General features: G+C 34.5%; 1 protein-coding gene across 1 annotated transcript; it reads right to left on the bottom strand.

Moving 5' to 3' along the window:
• Positions 1-6,510: 6,510 nt before the first annotated feature.
• Positions 6,511-12,651, bottom strand: LOC130685700 (uncharacterized). Its single transcript, XM_057509024.1, has one exon. It carries the CDS (start codon positions 12,649-12,651, stop codon positions 6,511-6,513), a length of 6,141 nt encoding a protein of 2,046 aa, XP_057365007.1.
• Positions 12,652-23,072: the final 10,421 nt, after the last annotated feature.

A 23,072-nucleotide genomic window follows, 5' to 3' on the forward strand; every position in this document is an offset into this window, starting at 1 on the left:
TATAACACTATATTCACATTGAATACACGTATATTTGATAATGTTTGAATGTAGATCATGAAACTGATTCTATAACACTATATTCACATTGAATACACGTATATTTGATGCTGTTTGAATGTAGATATTGAAACTCACTGTATCAACACTATATTCACATTGAATACACGTATATTTGATACTGTTTGAATGTAGATCATGAAACTGATTCTATAACACTATATTCACATTGAATACACGTATATTTGATGCTGTTTGAATGTAGATATTGAAACTCACTGTATCACACTATATTCACATTGAATACACGTATATTTGATGCTGTTTGAATGTAGATATTGAAACTCACTGTATCACACTATATTCACATTGAATACACGTATATTTGATGCTGTTTGAATGTAGATATTGAAACTGACTGTATCACTATATTCACATTGAATACACGAACATTTGATGCTGTTTGAATGTAGATATTGAAACTCACTGTATCACACTATATTCACATTGAATACACGTATATTTGATGCTGTTTGAATGTAGATATTGAAACTCACTGTATCACACTATATTCACATTGAATACACGTATATTTGATAATGTTTGAATGTAGATCATGAAACTGATTCTATAACACTATATTCACATTGAATACACGTATATTTGATGCTGTTTGAATGTAGATATTGAAACTCACTGTATCATACTATATTCACATTGAATACACGTATATTTGATACTGTTTGAATGTAGATATTGAAACTGATTCTATAACACTATATTCACATTGAATACACGTATATTTGATGCTGTTTGAATGTAGATATTGAAACTCACTGTATCAACACTATATTCACATTGAATACACGTATATTTGATAATGTTTGAATGTAGATCATGAAACTGATTCTATAATACTATATTCACATTGAATACACATATATTTGATGCTGTTTGAATGTAGATCATGAAACTGATTCTATAACACTATATTCACATTGAATACACGTATATTTGATGCTGTTTGAATGTAGATATTGAAACTCATTGTATCACACTATATTCACATTGAATACACGTATATTTGATGCTGTTTGAATGTAGATATTGAAACTCACTGTATCAACACTATATTCACATTGAATACACGTATATTTGATACTGTTTGAATGTAGATCATGAAACTGATTCTATAACACTATATTCACATTGAATACACGTATATTTGATGCTGTTTGAATGTAGATATTGAAACTCACTGTATCACACTATATTCACATTGAATACACGTATATTTGATACTGTTTGAATGTCAGATCATTGAAACTGATTCTATAACACTATATTCACATTGAATACACGTATATTTGATGCTGTTTGAATGTAGATATTGAAACTCACTGTATCACACTATATTCACATTGAATACACGTATATTTGATGCTGTTTGAATGTAGATATTGAAACTCACTGTATCACACTATATTCACATTGAATACACGTATATTTGATGCTGTTTGAATGTAGATATTGAAACTCACTGTATCACACTATATTCACATTGAATACACGTATATTTGATACTGTTTGAATGTAGATCATGAAACTGATTCTATAACACTATATTCACATTGAATACACGTATATTTGATATTGTTTGAATGTAGATCATGAAACTGATTCTATAACACTATATTCACATTGAATACACGTATATTTGATGCTGTTTGAATGTAGATATTGAAACTCACTGTATCACACTATATTCACATTGAATACACGTATATTTGATACTGTTTGAATGTAGATCATGAAACTGATTCTATAACACTATATTCACATTGAATACACGTATATTTGATACTGTTTAATGTAGATCATGAAACTGATTCTATAACACTATATTCACATTGAATACACGTATATTTGATACTGTTTGAATGTAGATCATGAAACTGATTCTATAACACTATATTCACATTGAATACACGTATATTTGATGCTGTTTGAATGTAGATATTGAAACTCACTGTATCACACTATATTCACATTGAATACACGTATATTTGATGCTGTTTGAATGTAGATATTGAAACTCACTGTATCACACTATATTCACATTGAATACACGTATATTTGATAATGTTTGAATGTAGATCATGAAACTGATTCTATAATACTATATTCACATTGAATACACGTATATTTGATGCTGTTTGAATGTAGATATTGAAACTCACTGTATCACACTATATTCACATTGAATACACGTATATTTGATGCTGTTTGAATGTAGATATTGAAACTCACTGTATCACACTATATTCACATTGAATACACGTATATTTGATGCTGTTTGAATGTAGATATTGAAACTCACTGTATCACACTATATTCACATTGAATACACGTATATTTGATGCTGTTTGAATGTAGATATTAAAACTCACTGTATCACACTATATTCACATTGAATACACGTATATTTGATACTGTTTGAATGTAGATCATGAAACTGATTCTATAACACTATATTCACATTGAATACACGTATATTTGATGCTGTTTGAATGTAGATATTGAAACTCACTGTATCACACTATATTCACATTGAATACACGTATATTTGATGCTGTTTGAATGTAGATATTGAAACTCACTGTATCACACTATATTCACATTGAATACACGTATATTTGATACTGTTTGAATGTAGATCATGAAACTCATTCTATAACACTATATTCACATTGAATACACGTATATTTGATGCTGTTTGAATGTAGATATTGAAACTCACTGTATCACACTATATTCACATTGAATACACGTATATTTGATGCTGTTTGAATGTAGATATTGAAACTCACTGTATCACACTATATTCACATTGAATACACATATATTTGATACTGTTTGAATGTAGATCATGAAACTGATTCTATAACACTATATTCACATTGAATACACGTATATTTGATGCTGTTTGAATGTAGATATTGAAACTCACTGTATCACACTATATTCACATTGAATACACGTATATTTGATACTGTTTGAATGTAGATCATGAAACTGTTCTATAACACTATATTCACATTGAATACACGTATATTTGATGCTGTTTGAATGTAGATATTGAAACTCATTCTATCACACTATATTCACATTGAATACACGTATATTTGATGCTGTTTGAATGTAGATATTGAAACTCACTGTATCACACTATATTCACATTGAATACACGTATATTTGATACTGTTTGAATGTAGATCATGAAACTGATTCTATAACACTATATTCACATTGAATACACGTATATTTGATGCTGTTTGAATGTAGATATTGAAACTCACTGTATCACACTATATTCACATTGAATACACGTATATTTGATGCTGTTTGAATGTAGATATTGAAACTCACTGTATCACACTATATTCACATTGAATACACGTATATTTGATACTGTTTGAATGTAGATCATGAAACTGATTCTATAACACTATATTCACATTGAATACACGTATATTTGATAATGTTTGAATGTAGATCATGAAACTGATTCTATAACACTATATTCACATTGAATACACGTATATTTGATGCTATTTGAATGTAGATATTGAAACTCACTGTATCACACAATATTCACATTGAATACACGTATATTTGATGCTATTTGAATGTAGATATGAAACTCACTGTATCACACAATATTCACATTGAATACACGTATATTTGATGCTGTTTGAAAGTAGATATTGAAACTCACTGTATCACACTATATTCACATTGAATACACATATATTTGATGCTGTTTGAATGTAGATATTGAAACTCACTGTATCACACTATATTCACATTGAATACAAGTATATTTGATGCTGTTTGAATGTAGATCATGAAACTGATTGTATAACACTATATTCACATTGAATACACGTATATTTGATGCTGTTTGAATGTAGATATTGAAACTCACTGTATCACACTATATTCACATTGAATACACGTATATTTGATGCTGTTTGAATGTAGATTTTGAAACTCACTGTATCACACTATATTCACATTGAATATACGTATATTTGATGCTGTTTGAATGTAATATTGAAACTCACTGTATCACACTATATTCACATTGAATAAACGTATATTTGATGCTGTTTGAATGTAGATATTGAAACTCATTCTATCACACTATATTCACATTGAATACACGTATATTTGATGCTGTTTGAATGTAGATATTGAAACTCATGTATCTATATTCACACTATATTCACATTGAATACACGTATATTTGATGCTGTTTGAATGTAGATATTGAAACTCACTGTATCACACTATATTCACAATGAATACACGTATATTTCATACTGTTTGAATGTAAATATTGATACTCACTGTATCACACTATATTCACATTGAATACAGATATATTTGATACTGTTTGAATGTACATCATGAAACTGATTCTATAACACTATATTCACATTGAATACACGCATATTTGATGCTGTTTGAATACAGATATTGAAACTCACTGTATCACACTATATTCACATTGAATACACGCATATTTGATGCTGTTTGAATACAGATATTGAAACTCACTGTATCACACAATATTCACATTCAATACACGTATATTTGATGCTGTTTGAATGTAAATATTGAAACTCACTGTATCACACTGTATTCACATTGAATACACGTATATTTGATGCTGTTTGAATGTAGATATTGAAACTCACTGTATCACACTATTTCACATTGAATACACGTATATTTGATGCTGTTTGAATGTAGATATTGAAACTCACTGTATCAAACTATATTCACATTGAATATACGTATATTTGATGCTGTTTGAATGTAGATATTGAAACTCACTGTATCACACTATATTCACATTGAATACACGTATATTTGATGCTGTTTGAATGTAGATATTGAAACTGATTCTATCACACTATATTCACATTAAATACACGTATATTTGATGCTGTTTGAATGTAAATATTGAAACTCACTGTATCACACTATATTCACATTGAATACACGTATATTTGATGCTGTTTGAATGTAGATATTGAAACTCACTGTATCACACTATATTCACATTGAATACACGTATATTTGATGCTGTTTGAATGTAGATATTGAAACTCACTGTATCACACTATATTCACATTGAATACAAATATATTTGATGCTGTTTGAATGTAGATATTGAAATTCACTGTATCACACTATATTCACATTGAATACACGTATATTTGATACTGTTTAATGTACATCATGAAACTGATTCTATAACACTATATTCACATTGAATACACGTATATTTGATATTGTTTAATGTACATCATGAAACTGATTCTATAACACTATATTCACATTGAATACACGCATATTTGATGCTGTTTGAATACAGATATTGAAACTCACTGTATCACACTATATTCACATTGAATACATGTATATTTGATACTGTTTGAAGGTACATCATGAAACTGATTCTATAACACTATATTCACATTGAATACACGTATATTTGATACTGTTTAATGTACATCATGAAACTGATTCTATAACACTATATTCACATTGAATACACGTATATTTGATACTGTTTAATGTACATCATGAAACTGATTCTATAACACTATATTCACATTGAATACACGTATATTTGATGCTGTTTGAATGTAGATATTGAAACTCACTGTATCACACTATATTCACATTGAATGCACGTATATTTGATGCTGTTTGAATGTAGATATTGAAACTCACTGTATCACACTATATTCACATTGAATACACGTATATTTCATAATGTTTGAATGTACATCATGAAACTGATTCTATAATACTATATTCACATTGAATACACATATATTTGATGCTGTTTGAATATAGATATTGAAACTCACTGTATCACACTATATTCACATTGAATACACGCATATTTGATGCTATTTGAATACAGATATTGAAACTCACTGTATCACACAATATTCACATTGAATACACGTATATTTGATGCTGTTTGAATGTAGATATTGAAACTCACTGTATCACACTATATTCACATTGAATACACGTATATTTGATGCTGTTTGAATGTAGATATTGAAACTCACTGTATCACACTATATTCACATTGAATATACGTATATTTGATGCTGTTTGAATGTAGATATTGAAACTCACTGTATCACACTGTCACTAATCAAGTAGACTAGGACCAGTTCGGGTTTCTCTCAAAGCTCGTGAATTGAATTATTTTGACTGCCGGTAAACTTTAAATGTCTTTGTATTTGTCTTAGAGGAGAGTGACGCAGTAGTAAGTATACGGATACGTGTAGACTATCTGTAGACTAGGCAAGTAATAGACTGTGTCAGACAATAGGTGAGTAAGTTTCCATTACTCCTCGTCTGGGACAAAATAGAGAGGGGGGAAGCCGCTTCTTGCTGGTCGATACGCCGCATCCGTCACATAGCCGGCCCTGTTTCGGACAAAACACCTTCGTCGGATGCGATTTCCAGCAGGCACAATTTAGTAGTAGGGCGTTCGAGTTCCCCGGCTTTCGTACGCACACGAGCGGAGCGGACGACACCATCGCTGCCACGGAAGACTTTTATTACTCGACCGGTTGGCCAGTCGCCACGACGTGAATTGTTGTCTACAATTAACACTAAGTCGCCAGTTGCAAGGTTTCGCCGATTCTTGAGCCACTTGCGTCGCTCAATTAACTCAGGAACATACTCTCGAAGCCATCTCTGCCAAAAATGACTCGCGATTGCTTGAGTATGACGCCAGGTCTTTGCGGATGGAGCGGGATGGTGAGATGAGTTATCCGGCACAGGATTTCCGTTGGCTCGACCGAGAAGAAAGTGGTTTGGGGTGAGTGGCTCCGGCTCACGAGGGTCGACAGCGACGTGCGTAAGAGGCCGACCGTTTAGCATGTTTTCAACTGCTACGAGGGCTGATGAGAGTGTCTCATCAGTTAACGTTTGACCATTCAATACAGATCGTAATGCGGATTTGCCTGATTGAATAAGTCGTTCCCAGCTGCCGCCAAAGTGTGGAGCAGCGGGTGGGTTGAATATCCAATGGATGGATTTTCGAGCGAGACGTTCGGCAATGGAGGATGAATCCAGATGTTTCATGGCGTCTCGTAGCTCTTTTTCACCTGCGGTTAGGTTAGTGCCGTTGTCACTGTACACGGTGGACGGGCAACCTCGACGATTCGCGAAGCGCCAAAAGGAGTGGAGAAATGAGTCGGTGTCGAGCGTCCATGCCATTTCGAAATGTACGGCGCGAGTGGTAAGGCACATAAAGATGACACCCCATCTCTTAGCGGTGCGCCGATTCAATACCACGTCGATTGGGCCGAAATAGTCTATTCCGGTGACAGTGAACGGGGGTAAGTGTGACATCAGTCGGTTGGCAGGTAGCGCAGACATCAGAGGCGGCTCCGGTTTGGCGTGCTTTAGGCGGCAGTCTGGACAACGGGCAAGCACCTTTTGTACGGTTTGACGGAACCGAAGGATGTAATATTCCAGTCTGAGCTCACTGATTGTCCGCTCAACGCGCTCATGGCCGACACGGATGTGACAGTGAATTATCAGCAATCGGGCGATCGGGCTGGCGTGATGAAGGATGATCGGGTGTTTGATAAGCTCAGTGAAAGCTCCTTTCTCAATACGTCCACGTACTCTTAACAATCCAGACTCGTCGATGAATGGTGTAAGCTGATTTAACTTCGATAACGCTGGAATGCCTTTTCCGCTCGACAACTCGTTGATTTCCAATTTGAAGAAAGCTTGCTGGTCGAGGCGTAAGGCGACTAATTTTGCGTCTAGGAGGTCGGATGCACTGAGATATCTGGGGCTAGGTTGCTGTACTGGATGCTTACAGTACATTCTCACAAAACGGACAAGCCACCCGATTACCCGCAGATATCGATCCCATGAAGAAACACCTTTCGCGTAGTTGAACAATGGGCTGGTTGCTGGTGAACGTATTACGCCGGCCCATTTTGTGGGTGCAATTTCTGGATCGTTTTCAGTAGGTTCCTCAAATCCTTCGGTTAGCGGCCAACTGCACGGGTGATGACGTAGGAACGGTGGTCCAGCAAACCAACGGTGGTTTTGGTTTAATGACTCGATGCGGATTCCACGTGATGCGTCATCAGCAGGATTTAGCTCCCCTGGTATGTGTCGCCACTGAGTTGCTTTTGACGATTCTAGAATTTCGGTTATCCGGTGGGCTACAAATGTGTGGAAACGACAGCTTTTAGCGTGGATCCATCGTAAAACAGTCGTAGAATCGGTCCAAAATGTTACGTCGATTTCCTTGTCCAGTCGTAGCTCGTGCACAACGGTTAAAGACAGCTGTAGGCCTAACACCGCACCTTTCAGTTCTAGTCGGGGGATGGATATTTGTCGAACTGGAGCAACTCTAGCCTTGCCGATCACAAGACGCACGCTGACCTTCCCGTTTGGATTAACTGCTCGATAGTAGACAGCTGCTCCGAATCCTAGTTCAGACGCGTCGGAAAACACGTGCAAAGAAACGGAGAGAGGTGATGCTTCGGCTCGTAAACTTCGTGGAATCTGAAGCTGTTGCAAATGTTGCAGGCTGGAGTGCCAATTTTTCCATCGTTTTTCTAGGCTGAGGGGTAGAGGGTCGTCCCAATGAATTTGCGCTCGCCAACAGTCTTGCAGGATGACTCTTGCTTGGAGGAGAACGGGACTCAAAAAACCAAGCGGATCATAAACGGACGCTGATACTTTCAACACTTCCCGCATGGTTGTGCGTTGAGAATCCATCGATACTTTGAATTCAAAGGCATCGGTTTCCCAGTTCAGCAATAGTCCAAGCGTTCCTTCAGTTGGTAATTGGTCGAAATTTAAATTCAGTGGTACGGACAGCGCTGTTTGATCTTGTTGAGCAAGGATGGTACGAGAGTTGGACATGATTTGCCTCAGTTCAAACCCCCCAAGTTGACATAGGCGTTTGACATGGACAATGTGGTTGCTCGTAACTAATTCGTTGTCGGCAGAATATAGCACGTTGTCGACATAAGTGTTTTCTTTTAGTACACGCACTACGTCCGGATACTTTTCTTGAAAGTCTTCTGCAGTACGGTGGATGGCAAAGATGCACGTCGTGGGGGATGAAACGGCACCAAACACGTGTCGGGTCATTTTGTATACGAGGACAGGTTCGGTGGATCCAGGTTTTCGGTAAAAGAAACGTAAAGCGTCCTGGTCTAGTTCTGGTACGGCAACTTGATGATACATTGCTTTGATGTCGGCAGCGACGGCGAACTTGAAATGTCTAAAACGTAGCAAAACTCCAACTAGGCTTGTCAACAAATCCGGTCCTTTGAGCAACGAATTGTTTAACGATTTTCCTTTGAACGTTGCCGAACAGTTGAACACGATTCGTACTTTGTCGGGCTTTCGGGGTGAGATGACGCCGTGATGTGGAATGTACCAAGTACGTCCTGGCGTACCGATTTCACTGGCTGATACGGGTTTGGCGTATCCTGACGAGATGTAGTCTTCCATGCCTTGGCGGTACTTTTCAGCATACCACGAATCTCGCATGAAGCGAGCTTCTAACATTTGGAATTGACGACTGACGACTGCATAATTGTTGGGTAACGTAACGTCGTTGTTCTTCCACATCAATCCAACTTCATAACGTTCTCCCGTATGGCGGATCGTGGACTTCAGAATGTTTAACGCGTACTGATCAGTATCGCTGAGGCGTTCCTTGTAAGGACTCGTGATACTTGATATGTCGTCTTCCCAAAGACGAGCGATGCTTTGTCGTAGTTCACATTCAGCTGATACAGTATGGATGAGATTAACACGAGGAAGTCCCGAGGAAGGTCTTGATGTTGGAATAGGCCCTGCCACACACCATCCAAATGGAGTAAGCACTGCGTCGGGTCCATCTGAATCTGGAGCAATACGCTCTTCGATGATAGTGTGTGCGCCGCGTACGTTGCGACCAATTAGGACGGCGACTTGCGATAGATCTACCGATGGTAGATCTAAGTCAGAAAGATGTTGCCATTTCGCTTTCAGTAATGGCCAGTCGAACTTGTGCCGTGATAAACGTATAGCTGGAACGACATAAGCTGATTTCACGTTGAACGTAGATGCGCCATCCTCGGAAGATAAGTTAAACGACACTTTCTTTGATGGAATCGATGGGTCTTCACCGTGGAATGTGCCAATGCAGAAAGAGCCGCTACTTCCTTCAAGTCCCAAAATTTCAGCAACCGTTTTCGTGATGAGAGTTGTTTCAGCACCGTTGTCGATTAGGGCGTATGTAGTAGCTAATTTGTCACCATTGGAGATTTGTACTGGAACGACAGCGAGAAGTACGTGTTGATCGAAGTCTTCAATGCTCGTGGTGCCAACACTAGCGACGGGAACGGAAGGGCTTTTTGCCGGCCCATTTGCGGATGGTTCAAAGGTCACGAAGATCTTTGGGGCACCGTGCAGGAGAGTGTGGTGACTTTTGTTACAGCCGTTTTCAGTACATTTTCGCTTCTTGAAGCATTCCCGACTTTTATGGCCGCGTCCCAGACATTTTAGACAACACCTCAGATTGCGGATCGCCTCAACTCTTTTGTCCATCGACAGCTGGACAAACTCTTCGCATTTCTCCATATGATGGTTCATGCTGCACAGAGGACATGAACGTTGTAGATCGGTAGAGGTTTCACGGTGTTGAGTTTCCGGGTGCTCAATTGTTTTCATGGCTTGGGGTACACTGCTAGTGGGAACAGGCTGTGACGTGCTATATACTCCAGGGCGAGACTGTTGTTTAGGACGATGCGATGTGTTGGCTGGTTTGCGCTCGGGTGTGTGTGCTGCAAACAGAGTATGTTTGATTACCATTTCTGCCTTCACGATGTTCTGGAGCCATTTGTCAAAGTCGTCCAGGGAAAGTGAATTCGGGTAGGCTTTCACTATTTTCTTTCCCCACTTGCTCTTCAGATCGTCGGGTAGTTTGTCGACAAGAGTTTCCAGTAAACCACTGGAACGTAGTTCACTTTCGTAGCCGAGATTTCGAAGCGAGGCTACGGCTCCATGCAACGTAGTACTGAATTTCAACAGCGTCTGATAGTCACGGGAATGTCGTATCACGGGCAAGCTTAATATTGTGCGGATGTATGCTCTGGATACGAGATGCGGATGTCCATAAGTTTGCTCAAGCTGCTTGAGAGCTTCTTCATATAATGCAGGGTTGTTGAGACAGTCTCCCAGACTGTCTCGGATTTCGCGTGTAACACAATGGCGGAGAATGGCCATTTTCTGGGTAGGTGTAAGATTTGGATCCCCTTCGACCATATCACGAAACATGGCTGCAAAGTCAGGCCATTTCAAAGGGTCTCCATCGAAGGGCTCACAGTCGATTTTTGGCTTACGGAATATCGATGTATGTGAGCGGTCGCCAACGATGTTGTTTGCCACAGGACTTAGCGACAGGCTCGTGTAAGGCCTTAAAGGTTCATTGGGTTTGCCAGTTGCGACGTTCGGGCTATTGTTTGTATGGCCATCCGGTGGTCCCCACACGTTGCTGCTGAATAAAGAGGCTCCTTGCGGCTGCTTTGGACGGGTTCCCAACGTGCAATATTCTTGTCCATTTTGCCACGGCATTGAACTCAACTTCCAATCGACCTTTTCTTTCGCGGGTTGATTTCGCTCTTCTAACCTCTTTAGCCGGTCACCCATTTCGGTTATGATGGCTTCATGTTGCTCGCGTAGACTTTTCTGTTCTTGTTCAAGCTGACGACGTTGCGTGATATTGGCGGTGTCACGGAGACGGCGATCTTTTTCTAATTCGAGAGTTAGGTTGCGCAATTTCACATTAGACTCGTGTAACTGCTGAGCGTGTTCGTTGGACTTCTGTTTCTCAAGGAGCAACGCTTCTTCAAGCTTACGACCTTTTTCTTCTTCTTCCTGCAGCCGCTTCCGCAGATCCAGACGAGATCCAGAAGACTTCACGGTTGTGTTGGTAACACTGCTTGCCACGTTGATGCTTTCTGGGGGGTTTTCTAGGTCGACTGGAAGTTCGATGGCGGCAGCTGCTTGTTGTGCCATCGATTCATTGATGATGCTACTACGCGGTGATTCAGATTGCCTTGCCTTAGCTAAGGCTTGATGGCGTTGATGGCTTGCGGCGATGAATCGGTCGATGTCTTGGAGGACGGATGTGCATTCTTCTTCTATTTTCTCCATGTAAGTAATGTCGTCATCATTCTTCGGGGGAACGTAATTGGGAGCAGCTAAATATCTTCGGTGGGCTTTGAGGCATGCTTCGAAAAGATCCATTATTAGTTCACGGTGGGATTGAATCGAGGTAGCACAAGCGCCTTGCTCCAACAATGTACGGCTTTTTTTCAGAATGTTTGTACAACGTCTTTTTTCGGTACTTCGGGCTCTTTTCAGGAAGCTGATGTTGACACCGGCCTGGTCGGATTCTACATCTTGAACGAAATCTTCGTCTGACACGGCGATGTCCTTTCGACGGCTAATGACAGTGTCATCGGAATCAGAATCCCCGCTGTACCGATCAGGTTCATCTTCGAGTGCTGTGGCCATTGCTGGTTGCTTTACGATAGGACTAAGCACACTCACAAGAAGGGTTTCACGAAAAGTAATGTAATCTTGACCACTGGCGGTAGTACGGCGTGGTGAATGGGCGGATGTGACGGATAATAACGGATGCGCCTAAACACGCGGTACTCGCGCACTAGCCAAGATGTAACTTTAGTACGGGGCACTTTAAACGGTTGAAAGTGATAGCAACGTGACGTGACTAGTGTTAACGATTGTCTTGAGCTGAAAGTATACGTCTGGATTCACGGATGTCATAGACATAGGCGGATACGTTTGGGCAAGACTGCGACTTACACACACACACTACGACGTCGATTTTATCTACCACTTCACTTTTAACGTCTCAGTTTGCTTGTCAAGCGATAGAATTGTTTTAAACGATTACTACAATTAAGAATTCTCTTCCAAGTTAACGGATGCCACGGATTTAAATGGATACCTTCGGTCACGCTGGTTTCACGCGTACGATGAGAGAGAATTTCCCGGTCGATGCACCAAATTTTGATTGTCACTAATCAAGTAGACTAGGACCAGTTCGGGTTTCTCTCAAAGCTCGTGAATTGAATTATTTTGACTGCCGGTAAACTTTAAATGTCTTTGTATTTGTCTTAGAGGAGAGTGACGCAGTAGTAAATATTTCATACTGTTTGAATGTAAATATTGAAACTCACTGTATCACACTATATTCACATTGAATACAGATATATTTGATACTGTTGAAGGTACATCATGAAACTGATTCTATAACACTATATTCACATTGAATACACGCATATTTGGTGCTGTTTGAATACAGATATTGAAACTCACTGTATCACACTATATTCACATTGAATACACGCATATTTGATGCTGTTTGAATACAGATATTGAAACTCACTGTATCACACAATATTCACATTGAATACACGTATATTTGATGCTGTTTGAATGTAGATATTGAAACTCACTGTATCACACTATATTCACATTGAATACACGTATATTTGATGCTGTTTGAATGTAGATATTGAAACTCACTGTATCACACTATATTCACATTGAATACACGTATATTTGATGCTGTTTGATACTCACTGTATATATATTCACATTGAATACACGTATATTTGATGCTGTTTGAATGTAGATATTGAAACTCACTGTATCACACTATATTCACATTGAATACACGATATATTTGATACTGTTTGAATGTAGATATTGAAACTGATTCTATAACACTATATTCACATTGAATACACGTATATTTGATGCTGTTTGAATGTAGATATTGAAACTCACTGTATCACACTATATTCACATTGAATACACGTATATTTGATGCTGTTTGAATGTAGATATTGAAACTCACTGTATCACACTATATTCACATTGAATACACGTATATTTGATGCTGTTTGAATGTAGATATTGAAACTCACTGTATCACACTATATTCACATTGAATACACGTATATTTGATGCTGTTTGAATGTAGATATTGAAACTCACTGTATCACACTATATTCACATTGAATACACGTATATTTGATACTGTTTGAATGTAGATCATGAAATGAAAATGATTCAAAAAAAATATATTCACATTGAATACACGCATATTTGATGCTGTTTGAATACAGATATTGAAACTCACTGTATCACACAATATTCACATTGAATACACGTATATTTGATGCTGTTTGAATGTAGATATTGAAACTCACTGTATCACACTATATTCACATTGAATACACGTATATTTGATGCTGTTTGAATGTAGATATTGAAACTCACTGTATCACACTATATTCACATTGAATACACGTATATTTGATGCTGTTTGAATGTAGATATTAAAACTCACTGTATCACACTATATTCACATTGAATACATATATATTTGATACTGTTTGAAGGTACATCATGAAACTGATTCTATAACACTATATTCACATTGAATACACGTATATTTGATGCTGTTTGAATGTAGATATTGAAACTCACTGTATCACACTATATTCACATTGAATACACGTATATTTGATGCTGTTTGAATGTAGATATTGAAACTCACTGTATCACACTATATTCACATTGAATACACGTATATTTGATGCTGTTTGAATGTAGATATTGAAACTCACTGTATCACACTATATTCACATTGAATACACGTATATTTGATGCTGTTTGAATGTAGATATTGAAACTCACTGTATCACACTATATTCACATTGAATACACGTATATTTCATAATGTTTGAATGCTGTTTGAATGTAGATATTGAAACTCACTGTATCACACTATATTCACATTGAATACACGTATATTTGATGCTGTTTGAATGTAGATATTGAAACTCACTGTATCACACTATATTCACATTGAATACACGTATATTTGATAATGTTTGAATGTAGATCATGAAACTGATTCTATAACACTATATTCACATTGAATACACGTATATTTGATGCTGTTTGAATGTAGATATTGAAACTCACTGTATCACACTATATTCACATTGAATACACGTATATTTGATACTGTTTGAATGTAGATATGAAACTGATTCTATAACACTATATTCACATTGAATACACGTATATTTGATGCTGTTTGAATGTAGATATTGAAACTCACTGTATCACACTATATTCACATTGAATACACGTATATTTGATGCTGTTTGAATGTAGATATTGAAACTCACTGTATCACACTATATTCACATTGAATACACGTATATTTGATGCTGTTTGAATGTAGATATTGAAACTCACTGTATCACACTATATTCACATTGAATACACGTATATTTGATAATGTTTGAATGTAGATCATGAAACTGATTCTATAACACTATATTCACATTGAATACACGTATATTTGATGCTGTTTGAATGTAGATATTGAAACTCACTGTATCACACTATATTCACATTGAATACACGTATATTTGATGCTGTTTGAATGTAGATATTGAAACTCACTGTATCACACTATATTCACATTGAATACACGTATATTTGATGCTGTTTGAATGTAGATATGAAACTGATTCTATAACACTATATTCACATTGAATACACGTATATTTGATGCTGTTTGAATGTAGATATTGAAACTCACTGTATCACACTATATTCACATTGAATACACGTATATTTGATGCTGTTTGAATGTAGATCATGAAACTGATTCTATAACACTATATTCACATTGAATACACGTATATTTGATGCTGTTTGAATGTAGATATTGAAACTCACTGTATCATACTATATTCACATTGAATACACGTATATTTGATGGTGTTTGAGTGTAGATATTGAAACTCACTGACTCATACTATATTCACATTGAATACACGTATATTTGATAATGTTTGAATGTAGATATTGAAACTGATTCTATAACACTATATTCACATTGAATACACGTATATTTGATGCAGTTCAAATGTAGATATTGAAACTCACTATATTCACATTGAATACACGTATATTTGATGCTGTTTGAATGTAGATATTGAAACTCACTGTATCACACTATATTCACATTGAATACACGTATATTTGATACTGTTTGAATGTAGATCATGAAACTGATTCTATAACACTATATTCACATTGAATACACGTATATTTGATGCTGTTTGAATGTAGATATTGAAACTCACTGTATATATATTCACATTGAATACACGTATATTTGATGCTGTTTGAATGTAGATATTGAAACTCACTGTATCACACTATATTCACATTGAATACACGTATATTTGATGCTGTTTGAATGTAGATATTGAAACTGATTCTATAACACTATATTCACATTGAATACACGTATATTTGATGCTGTTTGAATGTAGATCATGAAACTGATTCTATAACACTATATTCACATTGAATACACGTATATTTGATGCTGTTTGAATGTAGATATTGAAACTCACTGTATCACACTATATTCACATTGAATACACGTATATTTGATGCTGTTTGAATGTAGATATTGAAACTGATTCTATATCACACTATATTCACATTGAATACACGTATATTTGATGCTGTTTGAATGTAGATATTGAAACTCACTGTATCACACTATATTCACATTGAATACACGTATATTTGATGCTGTTTGAATGTAGATATTGAAACTCACTGTATCACACTATATTCACATTGAATACACGTATATTTGATGCTGTTTGAATGTAGATATTGAAACTGATTCTATAACACTATATTCACATTGAATACACGTATATTTGATGCTGTTTGAATGTAGATATTGAAACTCACTGTATCACACTATATTCACATTGAATACACGTATATTTGATGCTGTTTGAATGTAGATATTGAAACTCACTGTATCACACTATATTCACATTGAATACACGTATATTTGATGCTGTTTGAATGTAGATATTGAAACTGATTCTATCACACTATATTCACATTGAATACACGTATATTTGATACTGTTTGAATGTAGATCATGAAACTGATTCTATAACACTATATTCACATTGAATACACGTATATTTGATGCTGTTTGAATGTAGATATTGAAACTCACTGTATCACACTATATTCACATTGAATACACGTATATTTGATGCTGTTTGAATGTAGATATTGAAACTCATTGTATAACACTATATTCACATTGAATACACGTATATTTGATGCTGTTTGAATGTAGATATTGAAACTGATTCTATAACACTATATTCACATTGAATACACGTATATTTGATGCTGTTTGAATGTAGATATTGAAACTGATTCTATAACACTATATTCACATTTGAATACACGTATATTTGATGCTGTTTGAATGTAGATATTGAAACTCATTGTATCACACTATATTCACATTGAATACACGTATATTTGATGCTGTTTGAATGTAGATATGAAACTGATGTATAACACTATATTCACATTGAATACACGTATATTTGATGCTGTTTGAATGTAGATATTGAAACTCACTGTATCACACTATATTCACATTGAATACACGTATATTTGATGCTGTTTGAATGTAGATATTGAAACTCATTGTATCACACTATATTCACATTGAATACACGTATATTTGATGCTGTTTGAATGTAGATATTGAAACTGATTCTATAACACTATATTCACATTGAATACACGTATATTTGATGCTGTTTGAATGTAGATATTGAAACTCACTGTATCACACTATATTCACATTGAATACACGTATATTTGATACTGTTTGAATGTAGATCATGAAACTGATTCTATAACACTATATTCACATTGAATACACGTATATTTGATAATGTTTGAATGTAGATATGAAACTGACTATAACACTATATTCACATTGAATACACGTATATTTGATGCTGTTTGAATGTAGATATGAAACTGATTGTATCACACTATATTCACATTGAATACACGTATATTTGATGCTGTTTGAATGTAGATATTGAAACTCATTCTATAACACTATATTCACATTGAATACACGTATATTTGATGCTGTTTGAATGTAGATCATGAAACTGATTCTATAACACTATATTCACATTGAATACACGTATATTTGATGCTGTTTGAATGTAGATATGAAACTGATTCTATAACACTATATTCACATTGAATACACGTATATTTGATGCTGTTTGAATGTAGATATTGAAACTCACTGTATCACACTATATTCACATTGAATACACGTATATTTGATGCTGTTTGAATGTAGATATTGAAACTGATTCTATAACACTATATTCACATTGAATACACGTATATTTGATGCTGTTTGAATGTAGATATTGAAACTCACTGTATCACACTATATTCACATTGAATACACGTATATTTGATGCTGTTTGAATGTAGATATTGAAACTGATTCTGTATAACACTATATTCACATTGAATACACGTATATTTGATGCTGTTTGAATGTAGATATGAAACTCATTGTATAACACTATATTCACATTGAATACACGTATATTTGATGCTGTTTGAATGTAGATATTGAAACTGATTCTATAACACTATATTCACATTGAATACACGTATATTTGATGCTGTTTGAATGTAGATATTGAAACTGATTCTATAACACTATATTCACATTGAATACACGTATATTTGATGCTGTTTGAATGTAGATATTGAAACTCATTGTATCACACTATATTCACATTGAATACACGTATATTTGATGCTGTTTGAATGTAGATATGAAACTCATTGTATAACACTATATTCACATTGAATACACGTATATTTGAGGCTGTTTGAATGTAGATATTGAAACTCACTGTATATACTATATTCACATTGAATACACGTATATTTGATGCTGTTTGAATGTAGATATTGAAACTGATTCTATAACACTATATTCACATTGAATACACGTATATTTGATGCTGTTTGAATGTAGATATTGAAACTGATTCTATAACACTATATTCACATTGAATACACGTATATTTGATGCTGTTTGAATGTAGATATTGAAACTGATTCTATCACACTATATTCACATTGAATACACGTATATTTGATGCTGTTTGAATGTAGATATTGAAACTGATTCTATAACACTATATTCACATTGAATACACGTATATTTGATGCTGTTTGAATGTAGATATTGAAACTGATTCTATAACACTATATTCACATTGAATACACGTATATTTGATGCTGTTTGAATGTAGATATTGAAACTCATTGTATCACACTATATTCACATTGAATACACGTATATTTGATGCTGTTTGAATGTAGATCATGAAACTGATTCTATAACACTATATTCACATTGAATACACGTATATTTGATGCTGTTTGAATGTAGATATTGAAACTCATTGTATAACACTATATTCACATTGAATACACGTATATTTGATGCTGTTTGAATGTAGATATTGAAACTGATGTATCACACTATATTCACATTGAATACACGTATATTTGATGCTGTTTGAATGTAGATCATGAAACTGATTCTATAACACTATATTCACATTGAATACACGTATATTTGATGCTGTTTGAATGTAGATATTGAAACTGATTCTATAACACTATATTCACATTGAATACACGTATATTTGATGCTGTTTGAATGTAGATATTGAAACTCATTGTATCACACTATATTCACATTGAATACACGTATATTTGATGCTGTTTGAATGTAGATTGAAACTGATTGTATAACACTATATTCACATTGAATACACGTATATTTGATGCTGTTTGAATGTAGATATTGAAACTGATTCTATAACACTATATTCACATTGAATACACGTATATTTGATGCTGTTTGAATGTAGATATGAAACTGATTCTATAACACTATATTCACATTGAATACACGTATATTTGATGCTGTTTGAATGTAGATATTGAAACTGACTGTATCACACTATATTCACATTGAATACACGTATATTTGATGCTGTTTGAATGTAGATATTGAAACTGATTCTATAACACTATATTCACATTGAATACACGTATATTTGATGCTGTTTGAATGTAGATATTGAAACTGATTGTATCACACTATATTCACATTGAATACACGTATATTTGATGCTGTTTGAATGTAGATATGAAACTGATTCTATAACACTATATTCACATTGAATACACGTATATTTGATGCTGTTTGAATGTAGATATTGAAACTGATTCTATAACACTATATTCACATTGAATACACGTATATTTGATGCTGTTTGAATGTAGATATTGAAACTGATTCTATCACACTATATTCACATTGAATACACGTATATTTGATGCTGTTTGAATGTAGATATGAAACTGATTCTATAACACTATATTCACATTGAATACACGTATATTTGATGCTGTTTGAATGTAGATATTGAAACTGATTCTATAACACTATATTCACATTGAATACACGTATATTTGATGCTGTTTGAATGTAGATATTGAAACTGATTCTATAACACTATATTCACATTGAATACACGTATATTTGATGCTGTTTGAATGTAGATATTGAAACTCATTGTATCACACTATATTCACATTGAATACACGTATATTTGATGCTGTTTGAATGTAGATATGAAACTGATTCTATAACACTATATTCACATTGAATACACGTATATTTGATGCTGTTTGAATGTAGATATTGAAACTCACTGTATCACACTATATTCACATTGAATACACGAATATGTGATCAAGTTTCAAGGTAGATCATGAAACTGATTCTATCACACTATATTCACATTGAATACTCGTATATTTGTTGCTGTTTGAATGTAGATATGGAAACTTATTGTATCACACTATATTCACATTGAATACACGTATATTTGATGCTGTTTGAATGTAGATATTGAAACTGATTCTATAACACTATATTCACATTGAATACACGTATATTTGATGCTGTTTGAATGTAGATATTGAAACTGATTCTATAACACTATATTCACATTGAATACACGTATATTTGATGCTGTTTGAATGTAGATATTGAAACTCATTGTATCAACACTATATTCACATTGAATACACGTATATTTGATGCTGTTTGAATGTAGATATTGAAACTCATGTATCAACACTATATTCACATTGAATACACGTATATTTGATGCTGTTTGAATGTAGATATTGAAACTCATTGTATAACACTATATTCACATTGAATACACGTATATTTGATGCTGTTTGAATGTAGATATGAAACTGATTCTATAACACTATATTCACATTGAATACACGTATATTTGATGCTGTTTGAATGTAGATATTGAAACTGATTCTATAACACTATATTCACATTGAATACACGTATATTTGATGCTGTTTGAATGTAGATATGAAACTGATTCTATAACACTATATTCACATTGAATACACGTATATTTGATGCTGTTTGAATGTAGATATTGAAACTGATTGTATCACACTATATTCACATTGAATACACGTATATTTGATGCTGTTTGAATGTAGATATTGAAACTCACTGTATCATACTATATTCACATTGAATACACGTATATTTGATGCTGTTTGAATGTAGATATTGAAACTGATTCTATAACACTATATTCACATTGAATACACGTATATTTGATGCTGTTTGAATGTAGATATTGAAACTCATTGTATCACTATATTCACATTGAATACACGTATATTTGATGCTGTTTGAATGTAGATATGAAACTGATTCTATAACACTATATTCACATTGAATACACGTATATTTGATGCTGTTTGAATGTAGATATTGAAACTGATTCTATAACACTATATTCACATTGAATACACGTATATTTGATGCTGTTTGAATGTAGATATTGAAACTGATTGTATCACACTATATTCACATTGAATACACGTATATTTGATGCTGTTTGAATGTAGATATTGAAACTGATTCTATAACACTATATTCACATTGAATACACGTATATTTGATGCTGTTTGAATGTAGATATTGAAACTCATTCTATCACACTATATTCACATTGAATACACGTATATTTGATGCTGTTTGAATGTAGATATTGAAACTGATTCTATAACACTATATTCACATTGAATACACGTATATTTGATGCTGTTTGAATGTAGATATTGAAACTGATTCTATAACACTATATTCACATTGAATACACGTATATTTGATGCTGTTTGAATGTAGATATTGAAACTGACTGTATCACACTATATTCACATTGAATACACGTATATTTGATGCTGTTTGAATGTAGATATGAAACTGATTCTATAACACTATATTCACATTGAATACACGTATATTTGATGCTGTTTGAATGTAGATATTGAAACTCATTGTATCACACTATATTCACATTGAATACACGTATATTTGATGCTGTTTGAATGTAGATATTGAAACTGATTCTATAACACTATATTCACATTGAATACACGTATATTTGATGCTGTTTGAATGTAGATATTGAAACTCACTGTATCAACACTATATTCACATTGAATACACGTATATTTGATGCTGTTTGAATGTAGATATTGAAACTGATTCTATAACACTATATTCACATTGAATACACGTATATTTGATGCTGTTTGAATGTAGATATTGAAACTGATTCTATAACACTATATTCACATTGAATACACGTATATTTGATGCTGTTTGAATGTAGATATTGAAACTGATTCTATAACACTATATTCACATTGAATACACGTATATTTGATGCTGTTTGAATGTAGATATTGAAACTCACTGTATCATACTATTGAATGTAGATATTGAAACTCACTGTATCACACTATATTCACATTGAATACACGTATGTTTGATGCTGTTTGAAACTGTAGATATTGAAACT

Source organism: Daphnia carinata, chromosome 7 (genome assembly GCF_022539665.2).
Source record: "Daphnia carinata strain CSIRO-1 chromosome 7, CSIRO_AGI_Dcar_HiC_V3, whole genome shotgun sequence".
Lineage (NCBI taxonomy): Eukaryota > Metazoa > Arthropoda > Branchiopoda > Diplostraca > Daphniidae > Daphnia > Daphnia carinata.

Coding starts and splice junctions, on each gene's coding strand:
- LOC130685700 (XM_057509024.1), bottom strand. CDS start 12,651: ATGGCCACAGCACTCGAAGATGAACCTGATCGGTACAGCGGGGATTCT.